The 24,465-nt window shown below is 40.3% G+C and overlaps 1 protein-coding gene across 5 annotated transcripts in view; it reads left to right on the top strand.

The window, feature by feature from the left end:
• TMCC3 (transmembrane and coiled-coil domain family 3) overlaps positions 1 to 21,675 on the top strand; it is a 106,425-nt gene extending 84,750 nt beyond the window's left edge. For 4 of the 5 annotated variants that reach the window (XM_028747693.2, XM_077934815.1, XM_028747694.2 and 1 more), the window contains exons 2-4: positions 11,328 to 12,244; positions 12,809 to 12,944; positions 13,919 to 21,675. In XM_028747693.2, coding sequence (XP_028603526.2) covers positions 11,328 to 12,244; positions 12,809 to 12,944; positions 13,919 to 14,221 — 1,356 coding nt within the window. In that variant the 3' untranslated portion in view covers positions 14,222 to 21,675. The remainder of the gene's footprint in view (positions 1 to 11,327; positions 12,245 to 12,808; positions 12,945 to 13,918) is intronic. The other variant, XM_077934814.1, reaches the window with a different exon arrangement.
• Positions 21,676 to 24,465: the final 2,790 nt, after the last annotated feature.

The following is a 24,465-nucleotide window of genomic DNA, read 5'->3' as shown; positions in this document are numbered from 1 at the left end:
ATAGGTCTAAACTGTCATATGGATCGCTGCACAGAAACCATATTTTTAAATGATGTTTTAATAGGAAACATAAAATTTCATCTGCCTGCTGAGAGCTGAACAGAAGACTTAGGTATCTTACTTTCTTCATGTTAGATCACTGCAAATATTGTAATATGTCAAAGAATCAATTTTCTAAACTTGTTAACAGTTTTCTTGTGGAAGTCTAGTGAGGTTTTTAGACTGTTGGTTGGTTTCTATATACATTCAGTTTATTTTGTGCTAGAAACAGCAGCTTGATGCTAATCAATGTCTACCTGTTCACACACATGGCTTCTGTTAATGGATTTGTGGTTGTACGGTGGACTGGCGATGAAGTGGTACATGTGCCTCTTGTTAGAGCCAGGAGAGACATTTTTTAGAATAATAAGTCTATTGGGAAAGGAAGGCTGCAGTACCTTTTAAGGTCTGTGTTGAGTAGGAGTTCTGGCAAGCAGAGCTTTTTAATCCCTATATTACAGGTTGCACCTGCCCTCTATATTGAGGTACAGAAAGCAGGTCTGCCTGTATAGTCGCTCCCTGAAAGGTTTCTGAAATCAGAGTCCACATAAAATTTGATCAGAAAAGGTTTTTTTCTTCTTCAGATCTTCAGAAAGTAAGGAATAGTATTCTAAATCTTGTCAAAAGCCATTCTGATCCAGCAGCCTGCACATGTCAATACAGTGGTACCTCGGGTTAAGTACTTAATTTGTTCCAGAGGTCCGTTCTTAACCTGAAACTGTTCTTAACCTGAAGCACCACTTTAGCTAATGGGGCCTCCCGCTGCTGCTGCGCCCCCAGAGCACAATTTCTGTTCTCATCCTGAAGCAAAGTTCTTAACCCGAGGTATTATTTCTGGGTTAGTGGAGTCTGTAACCTGAAGCGTTTGTAACCTGAAGCGTATGTAACCCGAGGTACCACTGTAGCCCAGTCCAAAACGTAACATTAAACCATAGTTAAAAACAATGGCTTAAAGTGAACGCGTATCATGCTGCTCCTCCTTTTCCGCTCTTCCTCGGCTCTGGCTGCACCAGTTTGTTTCTCACAAGTAAGCAAAAAAGAAAGCTTGATTGCCACTTGATTGTTTGGAGCACTCTCCAAACAAACTGCTTCAGATGCAAGAGGTTTGGATGTCGCAACCAAGCCACACAATGGCTTGTTCCTTGGCAGGGGAGAGGAGCAGGACTCGGGGACAGAGCAGAGTGGTACGTTTTTGGCATCGTGCACTAGCTCACTGCAGATTCACAGTAAATCATAGTTTGCTTTTAATTAAGTATAGTGTAATGTTACATGTGAACCACAACACTGAGAAGCTCACAAGTAGGGCAAGGTGGAGACAGACAGAGGTAATTAGGCACTGTATGAAGAAATACTTCCTTTTGAATCTATGTCACTGGATGACTGAAGACATGTTTGCTTAAATACGTAGCAGGCAGCTATGTACTTTGTTTTTCCTAACTAATTACAGGGGTAGAAGATTCCGCCTCTAAGATTCCTAGCCATGACAGGGAGCAGGGGGTGATCTCACTCAAACTGCAGTGTGGGAGTGATGAAGACATAAGCCTAACCTTCCTGCTCACCCCTAGGTTCTGTAACTCCTGTGGAAAACAACATAGTTACGTATTTAAATGTGTGTCTTGTTTGGCCCTTTTGGTGTTTGGGAGCATGGAAAGTAAATTATCTATGGAAGTCTAAATAAAGTGGTGCTGCTTGTTGAAAGCAAACAAACAATTTTTGTTCTTTCCATCCTATGCATGGTGTATCTACCGCCTATGTCACCAGACAATGATTGGTTTCAAACAGCCCTGCATGTTTGGTCCATACAGTGGTACCTCGGGTTACATACGCTTCAGGTTACATACGCTTCAGGTTACAGACTCCACTAACCCAGAAATGGTGCTTCAGGTTAAGAACTTTGCTTCAGGATGAGAACAGAAATCGTGCTCTGGCGGTGCGGCAGCAGCAGGAGGCCCCATTAGCTAAAGTGGTGCTTCAGGTTAAGAACAGTTTCAGGTTAAGAATGGACCTCTGGAACGAATTAAATACTTAACCTGAGGTACCACTGTACTTGGTTTTTGCTCCACGTTTCTTCCTGGTAAGTAGCACAGTGGTACCTCAGGTTGAGAACTTAATTCGTTCCTGAGGTCCGTTCTTAACCTGAAACTGTTCTTAACCTGAGGTACCACTTTAGCTAATGGGGCCTCCTGCTGTCACGCACTGCAGCTGCGCGATTTCTATTCTCATCCTGAAGCAAAGTTCTTAACCCGAGGTACTATTTCTGGGTTAGCGGAGTCTGTAACCTGAAGCGTCTGTAACCTGAAGCATCTGTAACCCTAAGTACCACTGTATTACAAGCACGTGAGAAGCCATCTCCTTTTTAAATAACTGGCAGTGGGATGCAGTTCCTCTTCCTGAAGCTTTCTGATTAATTCAATTCTCAGAACCTATGTAGAAAAAAAACAAATATTGTTTTTGCCTGAGAGATAATGGACAAAGGTTATTTTGATTGATGGGTACAATCTACAGATATCTCAAACTTTGTTTTTATAAGCATTTTTTGCTTTCCTGGACCTCCCTTCTATTTTAGCCTGCCCGATTCCAGATGAGGGAACAGAATGAGCACCACATCACTGGCTCTAAGCTGTTCGTCTTTCCTTTCTTAATACTGAGATTGCAGCTGCCAAATGAGGTTTTCATGGCTTTGGAAAGCTAATTACGATAATATTTGAGAACGCTGTTAACAAATAGTGTTGAGGGTATTAAAAGTGATGCTTGTAGCTGAATTGGTTGTCCTCTGTAGTATAGGAATCTTTGAATCTTTTGGTCAAATGAGATACTTAATGAGTTTTTCGGTCACAGCACATTACTAAATTAGATGTTATGTAATAAAACAAAAGTACTTGCATACCATATGGACTTTTTATTTTGGAACCTGGAACAGACGATTTCATTTTTAATTAATTTAATGGAAAATGAATAGTGAAACACAGTGGGTGATAGCCAACTTCCTGTCATTTTTAGGGTAGATAAATGGAAAACTATTAAGTTAGTCCTGAGAAGTTTTGGTTTGGACAGGTGTACTCTGGCTATATAATTGTCAATGATATTATCTGGGGTATTACACATCTTATCAGTTTTGACATTCTGATAATGAAATACTAATAAGTGACTTTTGAAAATGATAAAATGGCATACTGCTTAAGAGAGTTAAGGTAGGGCTTCTGAGAAGCATTTTTGTAGAGAAATATTGTCTGTAATAGGGACGCGGGTGGCGCTGTGGGTAAAACCTCAGCGCTTAGGACTTGCCGATCGTCAGGTCGGCGGTTCGAATCCCCGCGGCGGGGTGCGCTCCCGTCGTTTGGTCCCAGCGCCTGCCAACCTAGCAGTTCGAAAGCACCCCCGAGTGCAAGTAGATAAATAGGGACGGCTTACCAGCGGGAAGGTAAACGGCGTTCCGTGTGCTGCGCTGGCTCGCCAGATGCAGCTTGTTACGCTGGCCACGTGACCCGGAAGTGCCTGCGGACAGTGCTGGCTCCCGGCCTATAGAGTGAGATGAGCGCACAACCCTAGATTCTGGCAAGACTGGCCCGTACGGGCAGGGGTACCTTTACCTTTACCTATTGTCTGTAATACATGCTTTTTTCTAGGAAAAAACAACATTTTTATAACATTTGTTTATACATATATGAGAAATTATATTTCACTTCCTGATAATATTTTATGTATAGCATACAGACCTAAGCCCTATTTAGGTAATAATTTGTCCTACTAATTTTAGCTTCTGTTTGTAAGAACATGAACAAAAGGGATCTCAACAAAGTAGGTAACTCCTTTTCTAAGAATCAAAGCAAAACAAAGATCAATAATAAGACAGTATTGTACGTATTTTCATGGGGACATGAGTAGAAATCCAATGCCACAGAGAGAAAGGAAATTAAGGACTAGGGCGGTGTCCACATTGATGTTTTCATTTTATCTGTGTGCACAATTTCCTGTTAACAGTCAGTGCTCTCTGTGTTTTGATCTTCTTGTACAAAACAATGCACAAGGATTAGAATTACAAGCATTTGCACGGCTGATGTGGAATTAACTTTTGTTGACCCTTTCTGTTGCCACATTACTAGCCTAGTTTCTTCAATGTTGGGACTTTTATTATTATTTAATATTTTATTATTAGAATAAATATTGGGGTGAATGTGACCCCTGTACCTGATAATGTCATTTGCTAGGTTGCCTACAATCCGATAAATAGGATTTATTATAAATGTAATAATAAATAAAATATTTCCTCCAAGGAGCTCAAGGTGGAATAAACCATTCACCCGCTTCCTTGTTTTATGTTTACAACAACTCTGCGAGGTAGGTTAGGCTGACGGAGTGTGACTGGCCCAAAGTCAACCAGTGAGTTTCACTTCATTTCACTTCAGTGGTCTTAGGAATCTGTGGATGAGTTGAAAAGATATGGGTTGTATTTTAAAAAAAGGGGGGGGGGGCGGGGGGAAGACCACCAAGCAGTCTGAGAATGAGACCAAGAAGAAAAACATAACTATCACAATCTTGATCACAATATCCAGAGAGGCCATATTATTCAAGCCCTCAGGTTTGCTGTTCCTCTCAATATATTTGATTAAAAGCAGCAGCTCCATCTGCTGGCACTTGACAGTCACTATGCACAGAGTGCATTTTAATGCCTCTCAAATCCTACATGCTTGCACACCTACAGTTCCCATGATTCTTGGAGTATATCTGGGTGCCTTAAATATATGGTTGTGTAGGCAGCCCTATTGGGATGCGGGTGGCACTGTGGGTTAAACCACAGAGCCTAGGGCTTGCCGATCAGAAAGTTGGTAGTTCGAATCCCCGCGACTCGGTGAACCACCATTGCTCGGTCCCAGCTCCTGCCAACCTAGCAGTTTGAAAGCACGTCAAAGTGCAAGTAGATAAACAGGTACCACTCCAGCAGGAAGGTAAACGGTGTTTCCATGCACTGCTCCGGTTTGCCAGAAGCGGCTTAGTCATGCTGGCCACATGACCCAGAAGCTCTACGCCGGCTCCCTCGGCCAATAAAGCGAGATGAGCGCCGCAACCCCAGAGTCGTCCGCGATTGGACCTAATGGTCAGAGGTCCCTTTATCTTTACTTAGGCAGCCTTACTTGCAAACACTGGGAGATTCCAGGCAAAAGCTTCTTCAGGAGCACAAGAAGTACTCCAGGCAGCATCTCAGAAGTACATCCTACCCAGAAATGTTATAGGATGTTAGTTAACTGATAGTAGTACCCGTGCTTATTCTGCTAGTCAACAGGCAGCAATCAGAAAAATCCCCCATGCTTGTAGGTGTTAAGCCTTCTGAATTGCACTGCTGGGCATTTGCAAATACCCTGCCTAGACATGCCCATGCAGAATCCCAGGCTGTCTTATCATTTCAGTCACGGACACAGCAAAAATAATGTTTGAATATGTTTCTCCAAATAATGATTACATCTTACATTTCCAGCGACGCAAATACTAGGAACAGATTGTGTGTTGATGAAGCTGTTAGGGCACATCTGGAGCTGCCTCTTATCCTTCAATCTAATTTGCTGACAGTTGACTCGGGACACAGACGGCCAAAGCTGCTCCCCTGGGCAGCTCTTGGAAGCTGCATGAACATCACAGCAAGGATTAGCACAGGTTTTTTGCTTTTTGTGACCTGGCTTGATCCTCTGCTACACTGTAAAGGAGATAATTCTGTGTGGGTCACCGGAACATACATTATGAGCACTGTGCATGGCATGAGCACATTGCACATTCTAGGGTGTGCACATTTCACGTTTGCTGATTGTGACAGTCCAGATGTGAAGCTGCTCTTGCATAATGCTTGTATATTCGTCTTAGAGTTTAATGAGTGTAATCTGGATAAAGCTATATGCTCTTTAGTTCATTGGAAACAACAAAAGATTTCAATGAGACTACTTTGTCTAATTTTCCTTCAACTGCATCATTATTTTCATTATCCCCATTAATGCTTTCTCCCCTCATAGTAAACAAAAGGTACAGATAGGTAATTAAATCTACAACAAATCTACATTTACAAGCAAAATGTGAACAAAGATTTGGTCTTCACTGTAGAATACTTGGGGGGGAAATGTTAAGGCGTATGGAACACTGAGAACACTAGTCCTTCTGCTGATAACTCTTTTCAGGATAGCACATGCTGGGCAGATTTTAATAAGTTCAGTATTCAGTTTTGCTGTTTCATCACTTCTCTTTTACAATATACATTTACAGCCTCTTCTGCAGTCAAAATCTGCATATGAAGAGTTTCTTACTTTCAGTATACAGGAAAGTGGGAAGGGTTGGATAACAATAAGCAAATGACTCACTTGTGTACTGTCTGCGTGATGGAATAATTTATAGAGTCGTGAAATGCTGTAGACATATATTCTTTCAAACTAAGAGTGATTATGTGTTAAGGAAGCTACAGCTGAGCAATGGCATTTGGGGAAGTTCCACATGACAATGTTAAGTTTATTTTCTCTCCGCATAGTGCTTTCCTTCCACACAGTGGGATATATGTGGAGAAGTATATGTGTGTAAATGATAGACCACAACCATTTCAGCTTTTATCTAGAGGTATGTTACCAAAATTAGCTGCTGTGCATTCCTTCTTAGCACATCTTTCTATCCTGGAGAGTAGCATACAAAAAGGAGAAAAGAAGCTAAAACCACACAGAGATGCTCTTGTGTTGAAACAAAAGGCGAGCATGTTAGCTAGCTATCCAGGTACAAATGGGAATCGCTGAAATATTAACAAGATATTAAAAATAACTAGCTGCTGGAATTTGGAGGAGAGGAAAGGATAATGGTCAGATTTTGACAAAGTAGTTGAACCTGACTCCTATTGTTTTCAGTGTGTACTAAGTTCACCTAACTTAGCTCTGGGTTCACCCCAGATAAGTGTGGCACACCTTTTACTTATTCATGTTCACATACCTACAATGAATATTGTAATGGGAGATAGTTAACATTGTGCTCTGGTGAGTTGCTTTCTGACCAGCACCTCAAAAACAAATTATTTTGTTAAGCATTTTAAAGCAACTGACAATGAAACAACAAAAAATATATATGAAACAACAAGCAGCCAGCAATTTTAAAAACAGCAGTTCACCAAAACTTTAAATTCAGTACAGTAACATGTTTTTAAAATGTAGTAGGTTTTACCTTATGATGATATAGGCACTTCACAGATCTGCCCAGGAAAGCTATTTCAAAGGTGAGAGGCTACCACTGAAGAAGCTAATTCCCCAGTTGACATTCACCTCATCTCCTGAATATTGGTTTACCTGTAGACCAGTCTTCGGGAAGATTTTTATTGAAGAAGGCAGTCCTTTAAAAATCCTGCTAACAAGCCATTAGGGGCTTTAAAGGTCAAGAACAGCCCTTTCAGTTGTGCCTGAAAACAGACTGGTAGCCTCTATAGATCTTTTAGCACAGGCAAAATGTGCTGAATCTGGTGCATCCCAGCCTAACAATTTAGCTTCCATTTTCTCGTCTGCTCTACCCACCAGAGCCTTTCTTTGCATGCAGGGAAAGTCACTGATGGTTTAAGGCCAGTCGAATCCGTTCCCAGGATGTGGCCACTGTCACATGCTAATAGTTTCTAGGAGCCACAGGTGAGAGCTGAGTGCAGAGTGGGGACCAAAGATGGGCAAACTACCCCAGAAAGAGCACAATGTGTCCCCCCCCCCACCAGAGGTACTACCCCTGCTCTAACACCCCATACACCCCATGACGTTAGTAGGTGATGTGATTCTGTATGTATGTTGTTTCCCTCTAGCTAACACTATTTACACAGTACCAGCTTAACGTACAATTGGTTGTTCTTTTTCTCAGTTTGGATTGAAGCTGGTGTGGGGAATAATGCATCAAAACACAGTATTTAATTTTTTTAAATGACAGATATGATTTGAATTACATGTAGATACGAATTACAACTAATGTTATGTGTGCACTGCTTCTCAGACCAGCAGTGGTAGTGCACTGCAAGCAGAGTTAATGGGGTAAGTTCACAGCCTTAGATGAACTCTCCCCTGTTCCTTCCCTTGCCTTTTGTCCAGTTTTATGGCATGTCATAGGAAACCATAGAGCTTGGGGAGCAATTTACCTCTGTGAGGAAGAGAGATTCCATCGTTTAAAGTAGGGAGGAAGAGGGTCAGAACAGCAGCTGTTCAGGCTCATGTCTTGGTATATGCAAAATATTTTTAGAATACTTTTGTACTAAAGGAAATAAACATTTATGTAGGATTGTGAGCAGATCCACCCGGCCTTGAAAGTGTGTACATTTTGTCCTGGGTAACATTGCTGATTAGATTTTGTATAAACATGTTAGTAAGCCGACAATGTTAGTCTGAGTTTGCTATGAGTCGAGAGGGCTGAATTGCTTTAGGAAATGAGTGGCTCAGTGTTAACGTACAAGAGTTAAAATCATGAAGGTCTGAGGACATTTCTGCTTTTGGTGCTGGATTGCTGTGTGGCGTATTGCATGTCACTGTAAGCACTCTGTGGTCTAACTCCCAGAATTTTTAAAATCCCTGTGGCAATATGTCAGACTATCGATTATACATTTGCAGTGTGTTGTACACCTATTGAGTAACAGTTATAAAGTGTGACGGATGAACCTGCAGATGAATTCAGAGTTGAGATTACTTTTTTACCGCTTTCAAAAAGCAAACCATATTGGATATTAGATCATTATTATGGAATAGATGCTGCTTTTATAAATATAATTATTATGCCCACATATAGGAGCATCTTATAATACATAATTCTTGTCAGTTGTTCAGTCTTAGATCTGAGATAATTTTGAAATGCTTCTGCTTAATTTGGATTGAATTTTGTTCAGCCGATGCATTTGTCATTTCATTAGCATGGCAGACCATTAATCTCATTCATCAAAACTGTCCTATACTGTGAACTGAGCGAGCAATGACATGTTCGGCTACTGCCTTCATTTTATTTTGCATGGATTGTTAAATTTTGTTGCAAGCTGCCTTGAGAATGAAGGCCAGGAAGTAGAATATAAATATTTGAAATAAACTAATAAATCTTTACTAAAATATCAACAGTGATATTCTTCCTTCCTGTTTGGAACATGGCCAGTCTCTAAGAAAATAGTTTCTTCTTAAAATCTGTTACCAAAGAATTCAGCCTCACTGTCATTTAAGTATGCCTGTAGGCCAGGGTGGTCCAATACATGGCCCCTCAAGGCCCTTTTTGGTGCGCGTGCATGTGCGCGCGCACACACACACAGCCCTCATGCTGCCTTCCCAAAGCTGGGCTTTGGAATTATGTTGTGTGTGTATGTATATATATAGTCAGCTACTTTGCTCTCTCTCATCAGTAGAGCCAGTGTGGTGTAGTGGTTAAGAGCAGTGGACTCGTAATCTGGTGAACCGGGTTCGCATCTCCGCTCCTCCACATGCAGCTGCTGGGTGACCTTGGGCTAGTCACACTTCTCTGAAGTCTCTCAGCCTCACTCACCTCACAGAGTGGTTGTTGTGGGGGAGGAAGGGAAAGGAGATTGTTGGCCGCTTTGAGACTCCAAACTCTTGTTCATCAGCAGAGACTTCCGATTTAGTCTGGCTATTATGTGTGGTAAAAATTCATTCATGTTTAATTAAAAACACCTACCATAATTTGAATGCTAAGGCTGATGGTGCACGTATCTTTTGTGATGAGCATGTTACATCTCATCTGCACTGCATATTACACCCTAGTTAGAATAATGTTGACCACAGCCTCGCCATGCACGTGCACAAACACTACATAAGAAGTGTTGTATAAGGGAACATTTTCATTTCTATGGGATTTGTTGTTGTTGTTTCTAGGCAGTCTTGAACAATTAAAATTATGTTTTGCTGCAGTTAAGAATCAGGATAAGGATAATAATAATGATTACCTCCTTTATTGCATTGTGTGACTATGTTTATCAAGTCCAATGTGCAAAGTATCCAGTAGGTTATAACTTAAGATACAGTACTGCTGCCTTGTACATTGCACCACAAACCAGGTTCTCTTATCATCTTAGCACTTTTCCACTTCATGACTGGATAGCTTTTCAGACTTAGGGTACAATTGAAGGTATATTACTTGCACTCAGGCTGTGTAAACACTATAAAGCACATTCAAAGCACATTATTATTTCCTCAAAGAATTTTAGGCACTGTCATTGCTGAGAATTGTAACTCATTGAGGGGTGAATTGCAGTGCCCAACATTCTTTGATTGAGAGTATTTGCTTAAAGTGTGCTTTAAAGGTATAGCATGTGTGCTGTCTCAGGAAGCATACTTACTATGTATTTGTCAGATGTACATAATATTCATGAGCTGTGAGGAACTAGCTCTGCTCATTTGCAGGGGAGGGGAATACAGTGGTGCCTCGCAAGACGAAATTAATCCGTTTTGCGAGTCTCTTCGTCTTGCGGTTTTTTCGTCTTGCAAAGCACGGCTATTAGCGGCTTAGCAGCTATTAACGGCTTAGCGGCTTTAAGAAAAAGGAAACAAACTCGCAGGAACTCACAAGACGTTTCGTCTTGTGAAGCAAGCCCATAGGGAAATTCGTCTTGCGGAACGACTCAAAAAACGGAAAACCCTTTCGTCTAGCGAGTTTTTCGTCTTGCGAGGCATTCGTCTTGCGGGGCACCACTGTAATGTAGTATTAGATCAAATTGCTAGGGGTACCAGTTGAGCTACAGAGGTCAAATAAGAAAGCAATGTGTCACATTGGCTACTAAGTTGATAAAAAGAACTGAAGTATTTGCTTAGTCTGAAAATCAGGAACAGTTGCTCAGCAAAATTAATATAGTGTAGTTAGGAAAATGGAGGATAATTTATTTGTGTATCAAACAAAAAACCTTATGGACTTTTTTAATCTGGAAGACATTTTGTGCTAAGTATGGTATTAACGTTATCATTTGATGCCAGTTTTGAGTAATATGGCACTGTTTTGGTATGAGCAGCCTAGTCTACTCAGAAGGAATTAAGTTATATATATATATTACTCCCAGGCAAGTGTGTATAGGACTACAGCATTAGATTCCTAATATTTACTATTTTAGGGGATTGTGTGGTGCCAACTGGATGTTTATACTAGTGTTCTGCATGGCTGAATGAGCAGAACACTTATTTCCCCATTGGCCCAAGTTCCTGCATTGCAATAATGTTCCCACATCACAAATAATGTCATGCTTTGTGATCTTATATTAATTTCTTCTTAGAATTATTTATGAATTATTTCATAGAAAACTAAGGTTGAATTTTAATCTCTTATAGGTGGAAAGACATGATATGAATACCCTCAGCCTGCCTCTTAATATTCGCCGGGGAGGTTCGGACACCAACCTCAACTTCGATGTACCTGATGGTGTGTTTGAGTTTCACAAAGTAAAACTCAGTGCGGACAGTTTGAAGCAAAAGATTCTGAAAGTTACGGAGCAGATCAAAATAGAACAAACAGCTCGGGATGGGAACGTGGCAGAGTATTTGAAGCTCGTGAACAGTGCGGACAAACAACAAGCGGGTCGAATTAAACAAGTATTTGAAAAGAAGAATCAAAAGTCTGCCCATTCCATAGCCCAGTTGCAGAAGAAATTGGAACAATATCACAGAAAGCTCAAAGAGATAGAACAAAATGGTTCCTCCAAAAGTACCAAGGATACTTCCAAAGACAGCCTGAAGGAAATCCAACATTCCCTGAAAGATGCCCATGGGAAATCTCGTACTACTGGCCAGAGCAATGAGAGCAGCAAAACAGGTGTTCCAGGAGTCTCCTTGACACCACCAGTGTTTGTTTTCAGCAAGTCCAGAGAGTTTGCAAACCTGATCCGGAATAAATTCGGTAGTGCTGACAATATTGCTCACTTAAAGAGCAGCCTGGATGATTTTAGGCCAGAAACTACTTCCAGGGCCTACGGCGGAAGTGCTACTATAGTGGCCAAGCCAAAATACACCAGTGATGATGAGTGCTCAAGTGCAACATCTGGCTCAGCGGACAGCAATGGAAACCAGTCCTTTGGCCATGGTGGAACAAATGCTCTGGAAAGCCATGGGAAACTATCGATTCTCTTTGAGGGACTGCGGGAAATAAAGGAAGCACAATCCCAGTTGGCAGATGACATTGAGAATTTAAAAGTACAATTCAAAAGAGAGTATGGCTTTATTTCTCAAACACTGCAGGAGGAAAGGTACAGGTACGTTATTATGTTGGCCAGTTGAAATTGATTTGCACAGGTAGCTGAGAGTGAGGTGGTGTCAAAGCAATGCAACAAAGAGAAGAATGAACTAAGTACCCTTGAACTCCACCCATGACAATGATCAGCTGCATGTACTACATAGGCACATGTTAACTCTTCCCCATCATATATGCACTTGAAGAGGCTACCACATTTGCTGTTAGGGTAATGTGTGAAGTGTATTCTCAGAGTTCTCAGCAGGATTATCAGGTGAGCAGTCATGGGGTAAAAAAACTCTTGTCATGTTAGTTTCTATAATCACATGCAAAAACTTACAACTTAGTGAGAGTGGCAGTAGTAGTAGTAATAATAATAATAATAATATAAAATTACTTTTTAAAAGGTTTACAATGTTCAGCTTGTATTCAAGGTAGTATACTTTTCTAATGCCAGTAGGGTTTCAGCACAGGGAAACAAAAAGTTACCCTGATAAAGAATGGTGATGATGCAACCTACAAATAAGGAGGGATGCACTTTCATTAGATTTCACGTAAAAGCCAAGTAAATTTTGTTTTTGTTAAGGTATGAGCGATTAGAAGACCAGCTGAATGATCTAACAGACCTCCACCAGCACGAGACAGCCAACTTGAAGCAAGAACTTGCTAGTATTGAAGAAAAGGTGGCGTATCAGGCCTATGAACGGTCGCGAGATGTTCAGGTACCAACTTTTGAAATTAAGTAGCAGATTATTTTTTTGTTTCCAAAGAATTAGCCACTGTGGTCCAGTGATGAAAGCACAGGATTTTTTAGACTGAAAGATCTGAGTTCCAATTTAAGACTAGATTTGGGCCTTTGGAGATGGAGAAGGAAGTCACTCATGCTTCCTATTCTTTATGTCTTTAAAAAGAACTTTTGCATCTCCCTCTCAAAGAAATACTGTGAATCCAATGCAGCTTTATTCAGATGACTAAGTCCCCACTGCATTCAATAAAGCTTATTCCCTTTCACTTTTAGGATTGCAGCCATAAACTCATAGCCAGAGCTTTCACATCTAACCACTAATTTTTCACATTTATCTCTGATGGCACTATAGTGTGGAAATGACATTGCTCTTGCAAGATAGGAACAACTGCAGTTTTCCATGGGAAAAATTATAACCTCCCTCACTAGGCTGTTGTGGGAATGAACAAAATAAGTATAGAAAAGTGCTATTGAAAGAATTGTTCACCAAGCTTTTAATCAGTCTGTGTAATCAGAGGATATGAGACTGAACATGAACACTGGCCGTTGCACAGTTCTCCTTCAAGGAGGAAAAAGACATCTATAATTCTGTGATTCTGTGTACTGTACATTTATGTATGGCTGGAGACAGGCAGGGGAAGAGTGCTCTTGGGTTCAAATCTGGTTGTCCACCGTGAGAACAGGATGCTGGACAAGATGGGTCATTGGCCTAATCCAGCTGCCTGTTCTAATGTTTTTGTGTCAATACATTTTCAACATTTAGATGCATAGAATTATAGAATTGTAGAGTTCACAATCAAAGAGTTGTAAATTGTTTTGCTAATTGATTTATGCACAGATGGGGGTAATGTCCTTAACCGACCAGATAGAATGAAAATGTATTTTATGTATGAAAGTGATGGTTCCTTAACTTTTCTTTCCCCCCTTCCCCTTCCTATTTTATACTGACAGGAAGCTTTGGAATCTTGCCAAACACGGGTCTCTAAGCTGGAGATTCATCAGCAAGAACAGCAAGCCCTGCAGTCAGAAACCGTTAATGCCAAAGTCTTGCTGGGGAAATGCATAAACGTAGTCTTGGCCTTCATGACCGTAATCCTAGTGTGCGTCTCCACCATAGCCAAGTTTATAGCTCCTATGATGAGAAGCCGTTTCCATATCATTTGCACCTTCTTCGCAGTAACTCTTCTTGCAATTTTATGCAAAAACTGGGATCACATTGTCTGTGCCATAGAAAAGGTGATCATACCAAGATGAATCCACAATGCCCAGAGCATTTTTGTTTTTAAAAGAAGAAATACTTCTAAACAAACTACCAAATCTTTAATTTTGCAGTTTACCTGTGCAGACTAAATGAAGACTTTTCTATTGGGTATTAAAATGTGATGGTGATAACTCCTGGCAGTGTATTTCACCTCATCAGTCACCTTATACGAAATGAGGTGAATCTGTTATAGACTAATTACTTGTGTAAATCTTTCTGCCTTAATCTAATCTACTTTTTCTACGCTGCAGAAATCCTGAACAGTCAAGTCTTGAATACATGATCTTAACTAGACTGGGGTTTAGGAGAAGAATAGTATAAATAAGAAACAGCAATCCTAGTTGGGAGGTTGCATATTCATGAACAGTCACCTGCATCATTCCACTTTACATAGTAGCTACTGTTTGTTCCCTTATGAAGCATATGCAAACAGTAAGCTGAGATTTACACACCTTGGAGAAGTGCACATTTTTGGCATCTCCTGAAGACAGATATTTATAAGGTAGAAACTGTGATGGAGTTTGTTATCTCTCTTGCCTGCTGCTGACATTGGCCCAATAAGTCAAAGAGGATTCTTACTTAAACCTTGCCCCAAAATTGTTTTTGCCTTACAGTTTAGTTTATATTAAATATTATATTCCATTCCACTTCTGTTTCATGATCTTAAATATATATACATAGCTGTCCCAACTGTTGAATAAATGAGGATCTGCCAATCATGTGGTCCAAACATGGGTATTTATCTCTTTTTGATAAATCTATGTTGTGTAATGGGAACTACTTTTTGGCTGAAATGCAGTGATAGGAGTCGCTCATCACATCCCTTTAGAAACCTGCAGCTGTCTAGTGACTGATGTTGCCATGAACAAATAAGAACAATAGCATGCAGTCCAAACAGTATAATCTTTTCAGCTTTTGTTTTCATTTTTCCTGTCCTTGGTTGTTTGTTTGTTTTTTTACTTTTAACCACTAAAATATATTGTCTGATGTATTTCTCTGGTGATAATTTGTGATGCTCTCCCAACATCTAGCTATAGCAGGGCAGTATTTTCAAATCAATGTCTTTAGCCTAAAATAATACCGCAATCACTGTGAAGTTTGTATTGAAATAAAACTTCATGTATGAAAATACTTGTATAAGATATGTGAATAAATATGGTTAGGAAGTGAAAAGGTGAGAAATACATTAATGGTGCTTTTTTTGTTTGTTTAAAAAACGATGAAAAGGCATCTGCCAATTTAATTATCAGCACTGGTTGCAGAAGAATGTTGTAACAGTAATTTGCTTGAATTCTAATGAATTTCCCTGTTGCACATGTCCCATTAATTTTAATGGGGTTCACACTAGAGAATGATGAAACTGTTAAGTTTCAGTTTCTCATGAGTTTCACATTTTTATAATTTTAAGTTTAGCTTACTACATTTCTGCATCCATTTGCTATTTTATGTTTTGGTTATGCATTTTACAGTAATGCACATTTCCCCCTAATATATGCATTTTTGTGCACATCTTTGGGTTGGAGAACTGCGTCATGAAAATTAACAGAACTGTGAATTTTGAAAGCTACCTGTATTTAAATTCACGTACATTGTTTCAGGAAGTGTGAATAAGGTATGTTCACATTGGGCTCTTCCATACTGTAGTTTAATGGGAACAGTAAGTTTTCCTGTACTTTCATTAATTTTCCATTGTCCATATGATGTTCTCCTCCAAATCACTGACCTCCCTCAGTTTGGATTCTTTCATACCAGGGATGCTCCAAAAGGAGAGGGTGTGAGAAAATCTGGAGGAGGATAGACTGTGACTTGGAAGAGAATGCCATGTGGACAATGGAGAATTAATGGAGGTACAGGTAGGTTACTATTGACATTAAACAACGGCATGGATTAGTCCATTAAGATGTGAACCAAACCAGATTTCTCCCTCATCTCTACCTCACACAGGAGAAACTGTGCTCGAAGGGCACTTCCAGATGCAGGCATCTGCCTATGAATGTAATTGTGTAGAAGACTAGCACTGTGCTGTTGCCAGCCTGCTATAGTAAGAATCCTGCCTGTCATGGAAGGATCAGGGCTAGTGTTTACTTAGCAGTTTTAGTGCTAGGAAAGCAATAGTGGCAGCACTTGCGAGAATTGTATTTTGCTGAACAGTGAAGGCTTAGTAAAGGCTGTGCAGTTCTCCTGAGAAAAGCCCAATGTTTGGAAAGCCCCCTTGAGGCTTGGCATAATTTCAGGAGCTAATTTGCTAACGATGTAAATACTGGTAAAGTTTGCACTTTAAAAATGGTTTAAAAAATCAATATGTGCAATGTTTTGTTTTCGTGTTTTTTTAAAAAACAAACAAACGTGGAACTGAACTTGCTGACGACAAAGACTAAGACATCTGTCTATATATACAGCATTGCTAACCATATCAGTTATCGAGAAGACAATGGAGACAACAGACATATATTATAAAAAATGTCCTCCATTTTCCTATTTATTCCCCGATGTTCCCTTATTGTTGCATTAAAATCTCTAATTTGAGGGAGGAAGAGTGTGGGTGAGTGTACTGGGTCTGTCCCCCTCCAATGTCAGAGCCTGTGGAGGCATTGACCTCCATGCCACAGAGGGAAGAACTTCTCAAGTGAAGAGTCTGGTCTTGCACATGTAAACTCCCTGTATGGGATGTTGATGGTTCCCACAAGGAGCTTCACCCAATAGAAGATGTCCCTCCTTCAGATGTTTGCCTTCCCAATACATGGAAACAGTGTTGGAAGTGCAATTTATGGAATAGGGCCAACAGGCTTGCTCCGCTTCTCCCCCTCATACAATTCAAGTATGAGACAGAATACCCAAATAAACCGAATTCTTTGCAAAAGATCCCAAAGTACCCCTATTTTTTTGGGGGGGGGAGACTAAACTGGGTGCCTTAATCTACATCATATCCTCTAAAAATGTCAGGATAATAGTTTGTTCCTTTTAGGTTCTTTTCCCCAAACCTCCTTTGGACACATTTGGCTATTTTCTTTACCAGATACGTTAAAGGCCAGGTTCAGTGACTCTGATAGGGTTACCATACACCCGGAATTTCCCGGATATAGCTGCCATTTGGCCCTCTGGGCAGAAATCACTGAAGTGTCTGAGGAAATCTGGATGTATGGCAGTCCATGTCAGAAGTGTAGATTTTGGCGAACTTTACCCCACCCCATCCCCAAATCTCAACAACTCAAATTCACGAGCGGGCTTTCAAATTTCAGTAGCACCCTGTGCGAGGCAAAAATTTGGCACCTCCCCCGTCTCTCAACTTCCGTTCTGCTCAGTTCGATACGTCATAGTTGTGATGCTGAGTAGCCTAGGCTCAGTGCCCAGTGTTGCCATGCTGCCCTAAATTCACCTCTGGTTCCACAAGTGGAAGCCAGTGCAAGGGATCACACTAGCATAACAGGGCTTCCCCTCTCCTCCCTCAAATCTGCTCTGGAGAGCTGTGAGAACCCCCAAACAGCCTGCAGAGAGAAGATCATTCCTTGCCTGACAAAATGATCTCTTTAGCGTTATGTGGAATTCCACTGTAGGAGTTTATCTCCTATGTCCTCTTAATCATGAGTTGTTGCATCTTGCTTATGTATTTTAACCGTAGCTAAATTTGTTCCCAAAGTACCTTGCCTGAACAACAGCAAGTTTTTGCAGTAGCATATGTGCTGTTGTTTTAAAGCTAATGTGCCAACTGAGTAATTTCCCGACCCTCCCCAGCTCTGGCCCCATGCGTTTCTTCTGGGTAATGGCATTTATTTTTCTTGGGACTTTGTCCTGAGATTACTTCCCTTCTGTTCAGGAGGATTTCCCTTGTTTTGATTACCAGCCCTTGTGACGCAGCTGTGGAACATCTTGCTTTTCCTTTGGTTCAAGAGTGCTTTCCCATCTTTATTCATATGAATAGAACTGTAAAGTATTGACAATAGGGATGTTCCAGACCGTGAACTAGACACTATGCTCCAGACTCAGAAAGTTTTCTCTGTTATACATCTGTTTGCATCAGGCAATTTTAAAAACTGTTTCTCCCTACCTGCAAACTACTAAGGATTCTCTTATATACTATTTAATTCTGACTCTAGTTTAGTATCCTTTTCTCTTTTTTACCCCCCTCAGGTGCAACAGTCATTTTTTCTTAATGTATCACCCATTGCTGCAAATGAGTAATATCTTGTTTACACTCTCCTATTTTACATGTATAGTACTGCAGGCTAGCCTATTGAGATGATATGTAAAATATTGGGATACTTTACGTTTTACAGAATGTGGGATTCACTTGTTAGTAGCTTTACTATTTTGAAGAAGAAACAAAAAGGATCAAACTTTATACTGTTTCCTGTTTCTTACTAATTTATGGTGCAGTCTTCTAAGTAATGATATAAACCACCATTCATCTCAGTGGAGCTTATGTAAGACCTGTTGAAATTAATGGAGCTTGTGCAATGCTTGACTCTACACATAAGACACACTCTAGTGGGAATTCTCCCCATTTACATAGGAATGGGGATAATTCCAAAGGCTATCCAAGTGAGTAGCACATGTTATGTCCAAACAGTGTCTTTGTTTACTTGAAACTTTCTTTAGACTAGCTGACATCTCTGCATTTTCTGTTCCTGGTCCTATCTCAGTTCCATACCAAATAGCTAAGATAAATCCAACATTTAACAGCTCACATTATTTTAGATTTTGATGCCACCAAAACACCTTCCAAACTGCAGAACAGAATTATATTCCAAAAATCTATTATGTGGCCCAGAAAAATTAATCTTCAACATTTATCCAAATACACTGTCATTACGGTATTTCTGTGTCAGATGTAGCTTGCTGTATTTATATTGCTGCTGTAATTAGCTAGCATCTAAATGATAAAGCAGAAGAGTTTAGCAGTGCTGAACAGCAGCAGCAGGATGTACATTCAGGTTTGTAAGGAACAAAACCATCACTGTTAATTAACTCGGTGTATAATAATGATCTTGCCAGGTTTGTACAATGTCACAGCACTTAACTGAGATTGCACAGACTTGGTCCAGGGATTAAATGTAGCTGCCTAAAAATATTAGGTCACAACTTGCCAACACAGTTCACAGAACCCTAAAGTCCCATTGTAAAATTAAAAAGCACTTGCAGACCTGGTTTTAATTTATTGCAATAAGGACATGCCTAATTGAAACCAATGTGATCGTTCCAAATGTAGGAACAGAGGACTCCTGAGTCTGAGGTAAGCCACTGTAGGAAAGGGGTATAGATAGACATGCAAGACAATTGCTGGGTACCTGAAGAAATCCATTACCAGCTTTCTTCTAGACAACAACTTGGATGATGGAAAAAAGTGAGAGGTGGGAATCCAATAGAATTCATGCCCAGATACAGATTATAAGCAGACGTTGGGAGCCATTGTAGCCAATACTGGCTTGGCTAAGGGGAAGGTGCATTGCAATCTGAAGAGGGAGAGAGCAGAACATTTTTAAGGCATTAATATCTTAAAAAGGAGAAATACCTATTGCCCTTTGGCTGTTGTTTTTTTTAAAATAGAATCTTCAGTTACTTTAAACTTTCCCAGGCCTTTTGCCGTAGCACTGATTTTGCTGGGCAGTTATACTGATGCCAGTGGAAGTCCCCCCAAGTATTATTGGAAATTGGTAAGGAGGCTTTGACGAGCACAAGGACCATAGCAGACCATTGAGCACAGTTGCCCCCTTCATTCCCCTCCCACCCCAAAAAACCCTCTGCAGTTTTTCATGAGCAACTTCTGCAACTGCAGAACATGTTAACGAAAGGCACAGATGAATAAGGTGGTCGTAACATTCAAGTTGTTAGAGGGATGCAATGCAGAATTTGAAATTCTGCTGTGTGCAGACCTTTCAGTGAAATTGATAATCCTCCTTAAGCCAAAATACTGTAATAGTATATAAATTGTTTTGTTTCAATTGACTGAAATGGGAATCACTTGATTTTTAATGGAGTGCTTGAATTTACACCTGATCCTAAGTATATTTATTTTGAAGAAAGTTCTAATGATGTCAATAGCAAACCATTCCTCTTACAAACACAATCTATGCTGATTTGTTAATCAGATTTTCACTCAAACAAACAAACAAACCTGGAAGTTACTTTTCCAAAATATTAAAATAGGAATGACCGTACCATCATCAAATAATTAATCTACTATATTAGTAATTTTTTTGGTGGTATTGCAGTAACCATAACTGGCACAAAACTAGTTGGTTCTAATCAAATTTGTACACATCAAAACAATGATCTCTCTTAGAATGTCAGGTCCCACATTTTAGGATTCCTTCATAACAAAGCTTTGTTTTAGCCAAACTCAGCTTCTTTGTGGGTGTACTAGTCAGAGGTTCACAGAAACATCCAAGGAACCAAAGTGAATTAAGAGTATACTCCCTTGGAACTGCCTTTCGTATTCACTTTGTGACTTCTTGTTATCTTTATAAGACTTGTGTCTGCAAACATGCATGTGTTTGCATTCATATCCTATTTATGTGTATGTGTAAAACTGTAATGTGTGATGCAGATCTGAGTCAAAAGATTTAACTGCTACAATTTCCCCCCGCAACAGAATCATGAATTCTCATTTACCTTATCATCACCATCATTATTTTGGCCTTGTATAGTGTCTTCTTCATGGAACACAAAGGTGCTTTTACTTTGTCAAATTCTCAATTATACTAGGTCTTGCTACTTCACTACTGAATATATTTATATATAATTTTAAAAATCCATACTTTATGTTCTAAATATAAATCATCAATGTATTTTATAAGACTGTTTAGCTTCTTAGAAAGAATTTAATGCTAAGAGTTATATATTGCACTGTGTCAGTGTCTGCCTGGTTTGGTTATAAATGAAACGATGTGACTATAGAATAAGGATGTGCAAAGTAGAACTAAGCAGATAGCATGTTTACATGTAAGCTAATTCTGCATTAAAAATGATTATAGATTTCAGGCAGAACCTTTCAGGTTCCTGAAATACTCATGGAACCTTTCATGTCTTGAGTTATCGTACAAATCTAGGTTTTGAATCTTTGTTCTCAGTATGAATTAAAACACTGTACATACTGTTTGCATGGTGACTGGTTGAGCTGTCATGTAAGAATTTAATTTATTGCATACGTTCAGTGAATTAAGTTGTTCCTCAGACTTTTCCTTCCTCTTGTTTTTGTAAGTAATGCCAATTAGGCACTGTGGGGAAAGTCTACTTAAAAGTCTTCTGAACAATCCATTTTCACTGAATGACAATTTTGTCTCTGTATATGTAACATACAGTGTAACCATACCACTTACATTTTGTGTGGCACTGTGTAAATATAAATGTATTTGCATTCTTTATTGTGTTCTGTAGATTTCATAAGGTGATAATGACTGCCCTAAGGAGCCACCTTTTAAAAAAAACAAAATAAAGGTTTTTAAATTTAGTTATTATGCTGGGTTTATTTAAAATATGTCCACTATAAAGTAATTTTTTTCTGTTTTCCAAATGACAATAACTGCCAATAAGAGAGGAAGATATATTAGTACATAGTGGGGGTGGGGGAGACACAAACATAATAGCAGAGAAGCAATTAAAGTAATGGAGTTGGCTGGGATGGCTCAAGACATTTTGTTTCCTGAGATGAAGGAAAGGATGGTGACTCCCCTAATCTATGTACAAAAGTTAACCAGACTGGCAGCTGAAACCAAGGAAGGCTGTGTTCACACTTCCATTTACTGTACACTCACTATCTTTCTAGTAGAGTCATACCTCGGGTTGAAGTTGCTTCAGGTTGAGCGCTTTTGGGCTGCGCTCCGCGGCGACCCGGAAGTAATGGAATGCGTTACTTCTGGGTTTTGCCACTTGCGCAGACGGTCATAAGGACGTCATGCGCAGAAGTGGCGAATCGTAACCTGCGCAGACGCGGGTTGTGTTCACTTCAGGATGCGAACGGGGCTCCGGAACGGATCCCGTTCGTATCCAGAGGTAACACTGTACTGGTTTCACATGACACTTTCACAATGTCATGTGAACATCCACATTCACATGACATTTTCTAAAATGCCTATGTATCCTATACTTTGTTACTAAACACTACTGTTTGAATGCTGTTTCTCAAACTAGTTTCGCACCAGTTGGAGTCCTTAAGCCATTTCTAACTCATTTCTAGCAAAAGTGTTAACACCTTTGCATAGGGTGTTATGCTTTGTCACATGCCCACAGGTGAACAGTGGTACCTCGGGTTACAAATGCTTCGGGTTACAAACATTTTGGGTTACGAACTCCGCTAACCCAGAAGTAGTAACTCGGGTTGAGAACTTTGCCCCAGGATGAGAACAGAAATTGCGCACGAGTGGTGTGGCAGCAGCAGGAGGCCCCATTAGCGAAAGAGCGCCTCAGGTTAAGAACGGTTTCGGGTTAAGAACAGACCTCCGGAACGAATTAAGTTCGTAACCAGGGATACTACTGTATAAACAAACGGAAACTATTTGAAGTCAGTGCTGATGTGAACAGTTGGGAGGCGGGGGAGTAGCTGTGGTCCCTTGTACATGGCACACTATCTGGCCACCATGGCTACTGGCAGATCTCCATGCACATTTCCCTCCAAAATATAGGGCGTTTTCTATATGGACACATCATGGTAAACTCAGAAGAAACGGGTCTGTCGGTCTCACATTTTATGCAGGTTGAGATCAGGAGGATGGGCGTAGCCAAGGTGGAAGAGGGAAGGACAGCTGTCCCCTCTAGAACAAGTAAAACAATAGAAATACTTAACTAACCAACCAATCAGGTAGGTTCCGCCCCCACCTAACAAAAGTCCTGCCCTTACTAACAAAAATCCTGGCTATGCCCATGATCAGGAGTAGGTTATCTTCAGACTCAACTAGATTTTAAAGAACCAAACACACCCTCAAATTCTTACAATTGCTCTCAAAATGGCTAGTTTGAGTGATCCACTTGTGTTTCTGAGAAGCAGTGCCCTCCATGCACCTGCTCAATGAATAGTGTAACAAACAAAAATCTGCCCTTATTCCCTTATGGGGAACACAAGAGCCCTTAATAGAGTCCTTTGTAGGTTCTTCATTGGTCGGAAAAAATAACAGGCTAAACAGAGAATATTGAGAAGCAAAGCAGCTCGTAAGCCTGTTCTTTATTGTACTGTTGCAACAGGGTGCTCTCCTCACACGCAGGAAAGGAGGAGGACCCAGAACAAAGGTGTGCCTGCCCTTTATATTTTAAATTGCCCGCCCTTGAGTCCAAGACTACCCCCAGAAACATCATACATACATCACAAGAAGGGGTGTAACTCAAGACCACCCCTCAGATACATCATACCTACATCACAGAAAGGAGTGTAGCTCAAGACCACACACACCCATACATCATAACTACATCAGAAAGGGCTGTCTACAACATAAATTTGAGTGCATTGTTTATCTCCTGTCTGGCAGACCTGTTAATGGTCACTTGTTTGGATACCCTGGGGAGCCTGGCCAGTCTTTTGTAATGACAAATACTTAGTTCCTGAGCCAGGTCACAGGCTCACCCTATTCATACACAGACATACCCTTAAGACAGGATTTGTGAACAAAAAGACAATGGGGAGGCTTTTCCATTTTCCTTCGACCTTGCAGAGAAATATTTGAGGTCAATTTGGGAGGGACAAAATGGTTTCAGCACTTTTTCTGTGGGGTTTCATACATGTGGTTTATATATGCCGTTATGAACATTTTATCTTCATATATGACCTTATTTTTTTATTTCAGTAGTTTGATCCCTACTAACATTGTATGGAAACAAAAATTTTTGACTGCACTATTCATGTTTGGGGAAACATTGCAGTACATTCCAAAACGACCTTTTCCATATCTGTGGCTAGGGGGACTAATTCTAACTACAAATCTGTATCTCTGATTAGTACAAAACAGGTGAATGGCGTGCGTTCTTCTTTTCATGAGATGTGAAAACGAGTTACGTTGCAGGATGAAAAATGTACAGCTCTTTTGTTTTTCCTGACCACTTGAAACTTAGGAAAACGCTACCAAACGGGAACGAACAGCTTTGTTTCAAGTAAATTTAACAGCTTTGTGCCTGCTGGGAAGGAGCTCATTAATTCCATGGGGCTGACTCCTGGGAAAGCGGGGTCAGTCAGGATTGTACCCTAAAACTCGTTCCCCGCCCCCCACGCCTGAAGTATTGGTTCCCTCTCATCAAAGGTTAGTGCACTTCGTTT

The sequence above is a fragment of the Podarcis muralis genome, chromosome 10 (assembly GCF_964188315.1).
Source record: "Podarcis muralis chromosome 10, rPodMur119.hap1.1, whole genome shotgun sequence".
Lineage (NCBI taxonomy): Eukaryota > Metazoa > Chordata > Lepidosauria > Squamata > Lacertidae > Podarcis > Podarcis muralis.
The sequence above is the reverse complement of the archived record's forward strand: the minus strand, read 5'-3'. Positions and strand labels throughout refer to the sequence as shown.